Source organism: Salvia splendens, chromosome 3, assembly GCF_004379255.2.
Source record: "Salvia splendens isolate huo1 chromosome 3, SspV2, whole genome shotgun sequence".
Lineage (NCBI taxonomy): Eukaryota > Viridiplantae > Streptophyta > Magnoliopsida > Lamiales > Lamiaceae > Salvia > Salvia splendens.
In genome coordinates, this window is record NC_056034.1 from 10700300 (window position 1) to 10712889 (window position 12590).

The 12590-nt window shown below is 38.0% G+C and overlaps 2 protein-coding genes across 3 annotated transcripts; one reads left to right on the forward strand and one right to left on the reverse strand.

Annotated features, from left to right (window-relative positions):
* Positions 1 to 674: 674 nt before the first annotated feature.
* LOC121797164 lies at positions 675 to 3847 on the reverse strand. Its single transcript, XM_042195902.1, has 3 exons — positions 3438 to 3847; positions 2379 to 2526; positions 675 to 2122 (listed from the first exon to the last, which is right to left on the reverse strand). The coding sequence occupies exons 1-3, from the start codon at positions 3444 to 3446 to the stop codon at positions 960 to 962; spliced, it is 1320 nt and encodes a 439-aa protein (XP_042051836.1). The 5' UTR covers positions 3447 to 3847; the 3' UTR covers positions 675 to 959.
* Positions 3848 to 6654: 2807 nt separating this feature from the next.
* LOC121797165 (protein KTI12 homolog) lies at positions 6655 to 8854 on the forward strand. Of its 2 annotated transcripts, none has more exons than XM_042195904.1 (2): positions 6655 to 6714; positions 7619 to 8854. In XM_042195904.1, the coding sequence occupies exon 2, from the start codon at positions 7619 to 7621 to the stop codon at positions 8525 to 8527; it is 909 nt and encodes a 302-aa protein (XP_042051838.1). In that variant the 5' UTR covers positions 6655 to 6714; the 3' UTR covers positions 8528 to 8854. The 2 variants fall into 2 exon arrangements, with proteins under 2 accessions (XP_042051838.1, XP_042051837.1); XM_042195903.1 differs by lacking the exon at positions 6655 to 6714 and adding an exon at positions 6732 to 7321.
* Positions 8855 to 12590: the final 3736 nt, after the last annotated feature.

Consider the following 12590-nt stretch of genomic DNA (forward strand, 5'->3'; position numbering starts at 1 on the left):
TTTGTATCTAAATTTATATAATCGCAGTTTTTGGATCTAATCGGTTTAAATTGACAATTACAAAGCGAATCATTTGTCACATTACTTGGAGAATTAAATATCCACTTGGCACAATCGTGACAGTGAGGTACCATTAATAATATTCTGAATATGGCATCCGATAATAAAGATTTGTTTAATGATTTAAATTATTCACTGATAACATACTAACAGTAATACTAATAAACAATAATAACAGTATTAATTATTATAACGATTATTATTATGATTGTTTTTATGGTTAGAATTTTAGTGCAATAATAGAAATAAAGTATATTAAATATCTAAACCAGTAATAACTTGGAATAAAAATACTCCTACCAAAGAAAAACTAGAAAACATGAATACTAGAAAAAAGTTGCACTATTCACTTGTTTTGAAGGTTCTTACTATTTCACAAACACAAGAACTTAAAATATAGAAATCAGGTTGCTTTACCACCATACAAACAAACTCTAGCAATGCTGTAAATAAATTAGATTTACAGAGGAAATTTAGAAATCAGATTACCTTACCACCACACAACAAAATTCTAAGAATGCTGTAAATAATTAGATTGACTGAGGAGATTTAATTCTCTTAAACCAAATCATCCGAGAATATTCAGACTTTATTTTCCTTTTTAGGCAAGGAGATAATTTAAGGAATAAGTTATAGCCAAATTAAGCCATTTTGCATGAAGAAATATGTACATCCCTCTATTTTTATGACCCTACGAATATTGTCATCATTCCTCAAAAGCTAAATGAGAGACAAAATTCTTCTTTCCCCATCAAGATAACTCTTTTTGTCCTCAAAATGCTCAACTTAGATTACTTATCACCCCCATCCCCCCACCACCAAAAAAAAAAAAAAAGACAAATATCTGGGTATCAGGAACAAGTTGCAACCCCAAACTACATCCGAATGCATGCTACTTCTTACTCTCCTGAACTTGGCTTAGGAACATTACCACCAGAAGTAGCCGGTCCGTGATTGCCGCCTTCATCAACATCATCCTTCTTTGGAATACTACCATCAAAAGTTTCATGATTGTCAAAGCTGCCCTTGTCTCCGCAAACAATCTCAGGCTCGGAACCATATCTGTCTGCCCACCCTGCATCCAAGTCCTGGTCGCTAAGAGACCCAACGTCCGAATCTCCATCTCCTCCAACATGGAGATGATGAAACTCCCCATGGGTATGATGGAGATCATCGCCATCTTCGGCCAGCAGAAAATGGGTTGAAGGGTAGTGTACTCGGGCAGATTTCAGGTCTTCATCATCATCACTGTCTATCCGTGACAAATAAGATCGGTTTTGAACACCTCGCTTCCGTAGCATGAACACATTGAAGTAGTAGCTGACGAATTCCTTTTTTGTCCGAGAAGGAAACACAGCAGCAAGGTCCTTCCAAAAGTCTCTACCTAATGAAGCAGGATTGGATATAACCACCTTGTGGAAAAGCTGCTCATCTTCAGTGGTCCACCTCTGGGTTATCTCCTCACCCATCTCATAGAAGCCTAACTTCACAAAAATTTCATCTCCGATGGTGTAGCGCAATTTCTCTCTTGCTTCTCTCACATGATGCTGCACACATCTCACAGACCCCATATCTGGGCAGACACAATCAGCTCTGCCACGCCCAACAGTGTAACCATCACTGCTTAAATCATTTAAACCAGGTGATGGAATGATACAAGTACCCATAAGTTTTTGTACCAACTCGTCTTTGATGAAGTTTCTAGAGCCTGAGAAATTCTTCCCACTAGCACTAGGATCCCACTCCGGAACTTCTGCCTGATGGTCTGGCCCAACTGGCACTTCTTTCCTGGGGGGACAGTTTAATAAATACACATATGGGTCTTCATGCTGTTCTGGAGGTAGCCGAGGCAAGGTTAAGTCAATAACTCCTGGAACATTGTAATAGCGAGCGAAGTCATGATCTTCAAAATGCTCCCCTCTGCTGCTGCTACTGCTAGTGGTGGTGGCCAAAGAAAAGGGTATACTTGCATCCAATTCTTTGTCCACTATCAAGGTGCCAATGCCGCCACTTTCAGGCATCCCATCCGAATCTATTTCAGATAATTTGCTCTTGGCTTCACCTAAGTGATTCAACATGCCAAAAAGAATGAATTAAATGTGTCAAAGTAGTGGTAGAGTTTGCCAGATATATCCAAATAATACAACTTGTTTGAATAAAGAAAGAAGACTTAAGTTGTTACAAATATCACAAAACATGTGTCGCTGCACAAGCTTGCATATTCAAGTATCATTCTAAATGACAGTATCCAAGAAAATATGATACAACCATGAGTGACAAAAGAAACTGAAGTTCTGGTATTCAATAGCATATCATACCAGGAGAATTTACTATTGGAAAAGTTGGGCGAGAAGGGAAATCTTCGGTCGCTAATGTCGGCTTTTTGTTGCTATCGTGCTGTTTAGGTTGCTCGAATGAAAGCTCCGGAAGATTTTCCTCTTCCAATGGTCGCTTAACACCCATCCTCTGTAATTCAAGAAGAAAAAAAATATCAGATTAACAATTTCTATAAAGCTTACTGGTGGCACTTAATAAGAAATAACGATCTAGTTCATGACGCCATTTTCTAAAAAAAAGTTCATGACGTCATAAGAGCAAAAATCGGTATCAGTTACACATCAATGCTAAGCATATATGTGATTCTGTATTTTCTTAAACTCATCTATAACTCGCTGCAACTCAAATCGCACATCTGTAAATCAATAAAGGTAGAAATGAAATCAAGATGTAAAAAAGGACAAGCGGTGTGACACGTGTTCACAACAAGAACACCAGATCATATGGCCACATTACAATGGGCAAACGGAAGAAAAATTGTATTTAAGACCATTAGACAAATACTATAAACTTTGGAACTTGACTTGATGCGCCCAAGTAGAAGCAAATTGATCACTTAACTATTATGATGTAGAGATAAAGGGCAATGTAAACAATTAAGTGACGGATCTTAAACCCAATCCAGCCTTATAACTCTACTACTTCCTTTCATGACATCAACCAGTGTCACTAAATGTATCCAAATACCTATCCTGTGCTCTTTTTAACAATCATTTTTCACATGTTATTATGCCTCGTGCAAAAAGAATAAATCACAACTATGATAGGACTTTTAAAACATGAAAGGCTGAATAAAAAAACGTTCTTCATTTCACTGCTTTCTACTTAAAGTATATAGGTTGGGGGATCCATTTTCCTAAATTAATTGAATATATAACAACTGAAGAACCTATCTATTCTCTGCAGCCAAATTATTGTAAGATTCAGCTAAAATAAAAGAAGACGCCCAATTTTCTTACGAAACCCTAACCCTAGATTCAATTCCACATATGAAACCACCAAAAAAACAATAAAAAATATCAATTCGGAAATATACGTACCAAAAACATAAACCAATTTACAGTCAGCCTGAAGATAGAGCAACGACGAACAGCGAAACCCTAGGTATCAAAAAGTCTCCTTATAGAATTACAATTCCTGGTTCTATTAATAGAGGCAAAATGAAGAATGAAGCCAATTGGAAACAAAAAGGCCAAGAAAATAAGATTTCGGGGAAAAATCGCACAGATCGGAAAATTCAAAGCTAAAACCTAGAATTTCTTAGAACCAACAGATTATATTCGATCCGCCAATCAATCGAGAGAGGGAGGGACGAATTGAATCAAAAGATAGCTGGATTTGAGAATTGAGAAATGAATTCGATCGAAGTTTCCATTACAGATTTCAGTGAAATCGGCGTTTGACGGAATTGGGGGAAAATTTTACGGTGCGGTTCGCGTGGGTTTTGTAAGAGTAAAGTACGACCCGAATACGATGACCCGGTTTTGATTCCGCACGTGGTTTCTTTCGTACACGTGTCAGCTAGCTGAGTGAAGATCGTTTTATCATGTGTTTGGGGTGAATATCGTTTATCTATTTTTATTTACCACAGCCGTTATTTGTCTGATTTTTTTTGTTTATTTAACTATATTTCTGAACACAAGCCTAATCTAATTTTGCAATATTTGGTCAAAATTATATCTGTAATAATATTCTTACAGTGTCATCAACTATGAGGTTCTGTTTAAATTGTTGGTCTTTGCTCATTAAGATTAGCCAAAATCGCATCAGATTTATTGAGTTTCTTGTAGAGATTAGAGACAATTAATAAATGGAAAAGGAGAATGCACAGTGATTGATTGATTAGTTTATTAGCTGACTATACATATGTTTTACTCAGTAGTAGTACTTAATCTTTCCAATGTTTGGAATTTTATAATCATTCCAGAGATATTGGGTACTATTAATGTGTTTGATGTGTATTGAAAATTAGTTTCTTAAATTCAAATGTGTTCGTATTATTGACTGCAACAGACGTTTGACATTGTCCGTTTTGGGTCAAGCATGCACGGATTTATTTTTGGGTTACTCCCAAAAGGTCTCAAACTGATTAGGGTTGGACATGAATTATATATACCTTCCAACTTCCCTCATACTCCCGATATGGGTTAGGTTTGTACTCAACAAAATGTGTTTAACCGATAACTTCTATAGATAGCTAGTGCAACATTTAGGTCCTGAACAACTAACACACGATTTTCATCGTAAACACGCAAAACGTGCACCAGCTAACCTCTGTATTGTGCAAGTTTAATAAGTGGTATAAATTGATTGAATTCACACAATTCTTATTAAACATCCACGCACAAGTTTGGTAATGATTCTCTCAAAATTGTATAAATCTTACCAAACATGCGTGAGGTTGGCTTGACAATGCTTTGCAATGGTCTATTTATATGAAATTAGTTGATTCATGCCAGCATGCTCAACCTGAGCAAATAATTGGTACGCATAGTAATATGCATGTGCAGTGTTGAGATCGTAAACGTTTTTGGTTTAGAATAAAATGAGTTATTCACAACTTAAACAATTGATAGGTTAACTAAAGCAAATTTGTTCAAAGTTATTTCTCTCTTGTTAATGCATTTTCCTAAACAAATGAATTCTAATTTTAAATTAAAACTAAGGCCAAATATAGACCTTTAGATCATAAAATAGATAGTGAAGATCTAGGATTTTCAGTAGGGCTGCAAATTTAGTCCTTGAGTTTTGGATATATCCGATCCCGACCTGATTCACACAAATTGTGGGTACTCAAACCCGAAATTATGCGTTCGGGTAATTGATGTAAAATTTTTTAAAAAAAATTGGATTTCGGGTACCCGAATATTACTCGATTATGGAAATGTGCATTTGTGTTTATAGTTATTACTCCTTTCATCCCACCAAAGTATGCACTTTTGATTGTGACAGTTTAATACACAATTGGTAAAGTAAAAGAAAGATAGGAATAAAAAGTAATTAAATATTGTTAGGAGAATAAGTCGCACCTCTTTAGAGATAAAAGCTTTTTCAAAAATAGAAAGTGCATAACTTGTGAGACGGATTAAAAAGGAAATAGTGCATACTATATGGGACGGAGAGAGTAATATTTTTTTTCCATAGGCCTGTAGCGCAATTTTATTTAACCACTCTTAGTTTTAACAATGTTTTCATGCCTCACTCTTTCAACTTTAAGTTTCTTTAGCCCACCTCGAGTCGTTGTGCTACACCCCAAAAGTGTCTTTATTTTGATATTAACTAGTGTCTAATGCTTATTACTACTCCTAGTATATAAGTAAAACCGTAGTATCATTATGATGAGAAAACTAAAGCACTAAAATTATTGAAGTTTGAACTTTGAATAATAGTCAATAAGTTACACTCCCTATGTTAATTTTCATAACTCATGTACTCGTCACAATAAAATTTATATAAATAAAATAAATCTGAAACATAATAATTTCGGATTTGCGGGTATAATGCTCTTAATTGCTTTGCGGGTATAAAGTAAAATAAATCTGAAACATAAATCTTAAAAGCCGTGCCAGAACCAAAGTGGACATTTTCTCCTTCTATTTTACTTTATTATTTATGGGTCTTACCATTTATTATACAATTTCAACTATGTTTTCTCATTCTCTTTTGTTTTACCAATTACACATTAAAACTCATGTCAATCCTAAATGACTTATTTCTATGGAATGGAGGGAGTACATTGCAATAACAATCCGAATTGCAGGCTTAACCACCAAAATATTGGATGAGGATATCATTCCATGATATGAATTAGCTGATATATTTTTTACATATGTTATCTGTTAGTATGAATTTGATCAAAATACCAAGCTGATATATGTTTTATATATGTAGTTATGTTATGAATACGCTCAAAATACCAGCTGATATTTTTTACATATGTTGTATGTTGGCATTAATTCGATAAAAATACCAAACTTATCACTGTATATTCGGCCAAAATTGCCATCAAATCCCAATATTCGGGAACTCTACTTTATCTTAATATTTTGGGCTAAATATTAAAGAAATCTAACTCTGTAAAGTGTAAACCCAACTTGGATTAGAGTAAGACAACATTATTTGGCCCAATACGAAATGAATCATGGACCTATTCAATCTGGACCTATTCAATCTGGCCCAATACGATTATTTGGCCCAATAAAGTCGTTAACTACAACTCTACAACACACCCGAAAAAATCGCCCTATAAATAAAGAAGGAGATGAACCTAATTTCACTCGCAAGGTGTCCTATACATCTGCAATTCCAGCCTCCCAGGTATGCTGTTGATTCCTTCTTTGATTTACTCAACACTTCATCATGTTGTTTTGTCTGGTAAGAGGTCTTTGATTTATTAATTTTGTGAATCTTGCGTAAAATTAGCTGGTTTAGATGACAAGGAGGAGTGATTTGCTGCTTTTGGGGGAAATCATGTGTTGATGGCATTGGTTATGTGATGACCTAATTCACTTTGATAATTTTGGAATATCTAATCATTAAAGAGAATTTGGAAGCATGTGGACTTGATAGAAGAGCTTTTCACGCTGTAGGATTTTATTGTTCTAGTGTCTGCAATAGATGTAGCTTCGTACTGTGGCAGTTCACTCTTTCAATTTGATGAGGAAATTTGTTGTTAACCAGTTTTATTTGATTCGCTTACTTATTTGGAGAGGGAAGATTACACTATTTGAACCTTTATTGAAACTAATGTTTGAACATCATTGATTAAGAATAGTCTGTGACTCTGTATTTTGTAATCTTTTCCATGAAAGATGAAACAGTGATTTGTAACGATATTCTACTGAGAAAATAAGAAGGCAACCCTCGGTGCAAATCCTAGGTGTTCCAGTTTTGGTAATGCCAAATGAACCTTTGTGTGTGTATGGTGAGAATCTGATGGAAAGTATGTTCCTTTTTACCCTAAACCCTAGATATGGTACTGTCTCTGTCTGGCATAATTGGTTCAAAATGAATACTACTATTATCTATGTATCTCACAATGTTAAGTTCATAATTTAGTCTGTAATAACTTAATACGGAATTAATTTACTGTTAAAAGATAGTCTTAGTTTTGGTAGCAAGTAGTTTTATTGTATGAATCACACTATTTTCTTGAAAGAAGTGCTCGTGCATTGCTATAGTGCTTCATATGGAATAAAGCTTACACAAACAAGTCTTGCAGATGGCTTTGGTTGTTATTTGTGGTCAGCCTTGTAGTGGGAAGTCAACAGCCGCAGCCTGCCTGGCTGAAGCCCTTCAAGAAACAGAACCGAAGCCATCAGTTCGGATCGTTGATGAATCTTCGTTTCACCTCACACGGAACGACGGCTATGCTAACATGCCATCAGAAAAGAATTTAAGAGGAGTTTTGAGATCTGAAGTTGATAGATCTCTGACCAGAGACAATATTATTATAGTGGATTCTTTGAACAGCATAAAGGGGTACAGATACGAGCTATGGTGTCTGGCTCGTGCAGCTGGTACAAGATACTGTGTCGTACACTGTGATGCTGAAGAGACATATTGTCGGAAATGGAATGAAGAACGGAGGGATAAATCAGAGGAGAATTATGATGATAAAATATTTGAAGATCTGGTTAGAAGGTTTGAGAGGCCGGATAGCAGAAACCGTTGGGATTCACCGTTGTTTGAGCTATGGCCCTCCCGAGATGGGATTGAAAAATTGTCGGCTGCCATAGTGGATGCTGTGAGATACCTGACAAAAAGAGTAGACTCAAAAACCAAGGATGTTAAAGTGTTGCAGCCCACTATTGCAACACAGGGTGCACGTCTAACAGAGGCGAATTCTCTCTACGAGTTGGATAGAGCAACACTTGAGGTAATGAACATGATCGTAGAAGCACAGTCCCATGCAGCCGGAGGTCCCCTCAATGGCGTGACTCTTGGGCCGGGCTTACCTAGTGTTGATATTTCAAGGCATGTTGGCCTCCCCGAGCTGCGTAGGCTCAGGCGGACTTTCATAAAATTAACAGGACAGTCGAGCTTGAGTGGTCCGCCACCACCCTCAGATGCTGATAGTGCAAAGAGAATGTTTGTGGATTACTTGAACAGGGAATTGGGAAACAGTTAGAGCCAGAGGCAAATCGCAGAACGGTAGTTGCTGAAAATCTTCTCGACGTTCTGCTAATGCACGGCAGTGTCCATGCCGGAGGGATTTTGTATTCTCCCTGGAAGCAATGCTGGAGACAAGATGTTTGAGCAACTGGGCCATGATTTTGGGATAAGGCGATTTAGCACTGCACCGTTAAAATAAGCTTATTTTTCAAAGATATTGTGCTGTTTGTTTCGTGTTGTATTGTTTTTTGATCAAAGCATATACATATATATAACTTACTTCTCTAATCCATCTTTTGTTAGACAATTGCTATTTGCTTCTAATCTATCTTTTGTTAGACAATTGCTATTTGCTTCTAATCTATCTTTTGTTAGACCATTGTTATTTGCTTTCAGTGTCGATTGTTTTCTGCTGGATATAGGCACATTTCCCCCCTTCAGACTCTTAACTAAATATGGAGTGGATGGGAGATTAAAGGTCTCATCATTTAAAAAAGTTTGTTAGATTAATTATTAGAGTAGTATACCTTAATTATCAACTTTATTATTAACTTTTAATTTTAATAGTATGTTCTATTTTAATTGTGTCAGCTTAGAAGATATTTATTCTTTTTCCTCTTATAAGCAGCACGTTCTACGCCATTCAAGACCTGCCCTGATGCCATGATCTCCACGGCATCGTGAATAAACTCAGAATCCCTCCACCCAACGCTGTCATTGGCCGGCGAATCACACATATCCTCTCCTTCCCATCATGGGTCACGAACATGACCCGCATCTCCCCATCCCCGCCCATCAGTGCTAGGTGGACCTGATCATGGCCCCAACCTGGTTCGAATGACACCGGGCCAGACTGCGTGAGGAGTTGCTTGGTCCTGGGAAGCAGGTCGTTGCCATGGTTGGTCTTGTCCCGGTTGATCTCGGATTCAATCCAGTGGAAGATCCGGAACTGGTAGTCGGACCGCATGTTGACGAGTGGGATCATGATGGAGCCCGACCCGGACTGCCAACTGGGTGACGAGGAGAGGAAGATGTAGCCGATGAAGTGGCGATGGGCGGAGTTCATCGGTGTCACACCCGCATTTTCTAAGAATAGAAAACATGTTGATCGCGACTAGGGGAGGGTTAAAGAAGCGGGGAAGAAAGGGAGAAATCAACACAACTCGACCATAGCTCAAAATGAGTTAGAATAGCTCAAATAAAATCAGAGTATCATTTCAACAATCAACAACTCGAAACAAATATTATCTCAACAATACTTGGCAAAAGAAACAATATTCAGCGGAAGCATTCGAGAGTAGAATACTATTATGTATGAAGACATAATATATTCAGAAAATTTTATTTACTATCTTCTTCACTTTCATGCTCAACACCCACCGCGCTCGTCACAGCTCAACCTGCATATAGGGAAAACACATGCAAGGCTGAGTACTTGATGCACTCAGTGGACTCATGCCGAAAACATTTTCAATAAAAATATTTATCATGCCATTAACGAGTGACCTCGGGGTTTAAACTTTGAAAGGGCCGGAGTCACTAAAACATTTCACCAACATCATCATCACCACCAACTTCAACATCATCAACATCACCATATCATATCTGAACATACATGACAAGGAATGTGGCCACATTCCAAGCCACTAGACCGTCCAACTCAAAGAGATATCGCACGATCTACTGGGTGTACACTAGCCTGAGTACGGACTCACTCCCTAGTCAGACCCGAATTCGATTAACCATACATGGCAAAAGCCACTTCAGATAGGTCCTATAGCAACACAAAAATATGGCATGACAAACATATTTTGCAAAAATAAATATACTTAGGCCATAATCTTTATTTAAAAAGAAAGCCCACCTCAAAAGTTGAACTCCTCAACTTGTCAATCGGTTCCGTTGTCAAAAAGCATGCAAAATCCCCTTCGATCACTTTTTCAGTGACTTTAGCACATCGTATTTATCCTTCTATTGACTCCGTCCGAGCTCTCGTCATTCTCGTATACAAATTCTAGTCCAACTCAAATAAACAAGCGCCAGCCTTCTAATTAGATCATTAGCCCATACTACTATTTATCAATATTGCTTGAATTATATCTTATGGCCAATTATATTAAATGGAACAAGGGGCCATACTCACCTCTCTTAGAGCATCCACAATCGTGTTCTTGCCAGCAAGCACGGTTGTGGGCCCGGCGCCACTATTCCTGCCTGCTCTCTGGCAAGAACACAACACCCACAACTGTGCTCTTCCGCAAGGACGAGCACAATTCAATTTAAAATTCAATTAAACAAAAACATTTCCATAATATTAAAATTCATTAAAAAATCACAATAAATATTACAAATTACAAATAAAATAAAAAAGACATAATTAAAATCCTAAAAATTAAAAAATACATAATTAAAATACTAAAAATTAAAAATTAAAAATTATATAATTAAACTCCTAAAAATTAAACACCCACAGGTGTTTTAGGGTTCGTGCCAACCACCGCATCTTCGGATATTTCCAAGTACGCCTTGAACAATTTATCCATCTCCGCCGGAGTGTACGGTGTGCGGACACCGCGAGTAGGAGGAGTCGGAGTTTGGGAGGGGCGGTTGGCCTAGGCTCCGGTGTCCACCCATATCGCCCTTCGGAAGCACCTGGATCGTCAATTGGGTATGGCCGGTAGCCACCCGGAACGCCCGAACTTTGGGTTTGAGGAGGGGCCGAATATTCCGTTTTCAGACTAGGAAACGGTTGTGAACCGAACCATTCGGGGTTCCAACCGTGAGAGGGCGGGTGGTCATCGCCTTGGCCGGACATTGTTATGTTGTAGGGTGGAAGAAAGATTGAGAATGGATATGAGAGAATGAAGATGAGAATGAATATGGGAGAATGAATATGAGAATTGTGTAGTTTGATGTGAATTTTTGGGTGTGAAAGTGGTGGTATTTATAGATGAAAGTGTGTATTTTTGGGGGAAAAAAAAGTGGTAATAAACGGTAATAAACGGATATATTTTTTTTGGGAAGTGAAAAAAAAATTTTAATTTTTTATCGGTTTTTTTAATTAAAAACTGATTTTTAATAATATATATTTATATATATATATATATATAGGAAAATGATCAATACAAAACTTGATCTCAATACAAAATCCAGACCAAATCCTAACCATGAGATTTGACGATCCAATGGTCAATAATTAAACAAAAACACGGAGGGTCATTGTAAAGCAGTTTTAGGTCATATTATAAACTTTGGGTTTGAGGTCATGTTAAGATCATTTCATGTCATCCTTACTATAATGACGTAAAAATAAGCTTACAATGACCTAAAAATGACTTTTGTATGCTTGGTTCTGCATTTTTGTATTAAGAATGGTTTTGCATGGATCAAAACCCTATATATATATATATATATTCAAAGGCAACGGCTATGCTGTTTCCCAATCGCCGTTCGTCACGTGTCCTGCTCGCTGGCACGGCGCGAGCGCAGCGGCGGCGAGCCTTGTCCTCGCCAGCGGCGCGGACAGACGCAGGGCCCGGCGCCACCGTTGTGCATGCTCTTATACTCGTTACGTAACTTCCAAAAATGGGATTTGAAAATGCCCAATTCCTTCCTTAGTCATCCTCTCTTTCTATTTCTCTTTCTCTCATTTGTCGCCTACTCTCTCTCTCTACTCCTCTGCACCAGCGGCTGCCGCTGCTATATCGCCCTGCAGCACCGCGCTCAGCCTAGCAGCCGCTTTCTGTTCGTCATGAGCAGCCGTGCCTGCTGCTGCTGAGTTCAGCCCGGTGCTGTCCGCCGCCGCCCTCGCAGGCACAACCGCCGTCACCTCCTCTTTCTTCAAATTTCCCAGAATGAGAGAAACACCCATCTCTCATCTCCATCTGCTTTTCTAAAACAGTCTCTCTCTCACTCTCAACTTTCTTCTCCAATATTTTACGAAATCAGAGGCTCACTCATGTCTCCAATCCCTCTCCATCTCTCCATCGACTCTCTCTCAACCTCTCATCTCTCTCAATTCAAAATCAGGTGAATTCCCTAAATCCACAACTCCTCCGCCGAACAAAGTATCACCCAGT

What these genes read in the sequence shown, in the direction of transcription:
- LOC121797164 (XM_042195902.1), bottom strand. An exon ending in TCCAATAGTAAATTCTCCTG is followed by an intron (nt 2,123 to 2,378) that starts GTATGATATGCT and finishes TGAATCACTTAG; the next exon opens with GTGAAGCCAAGAGCAAATTA.
- LOC121797165 (XM_042195903.1), top strand. Translation starts at nt 7,301, where the DNA reads ATGAACCTTTGTGTGTGTATG. An exon ending in TGAACCTTTGTGTGTGTATG is followed by an intron (nt 7,322 to 7,618) that starts GTGAGAATCTGA and finishes CAAGTCTTGCAG; the next exon opens with ATGGCTTTGGTTGTTATTTG.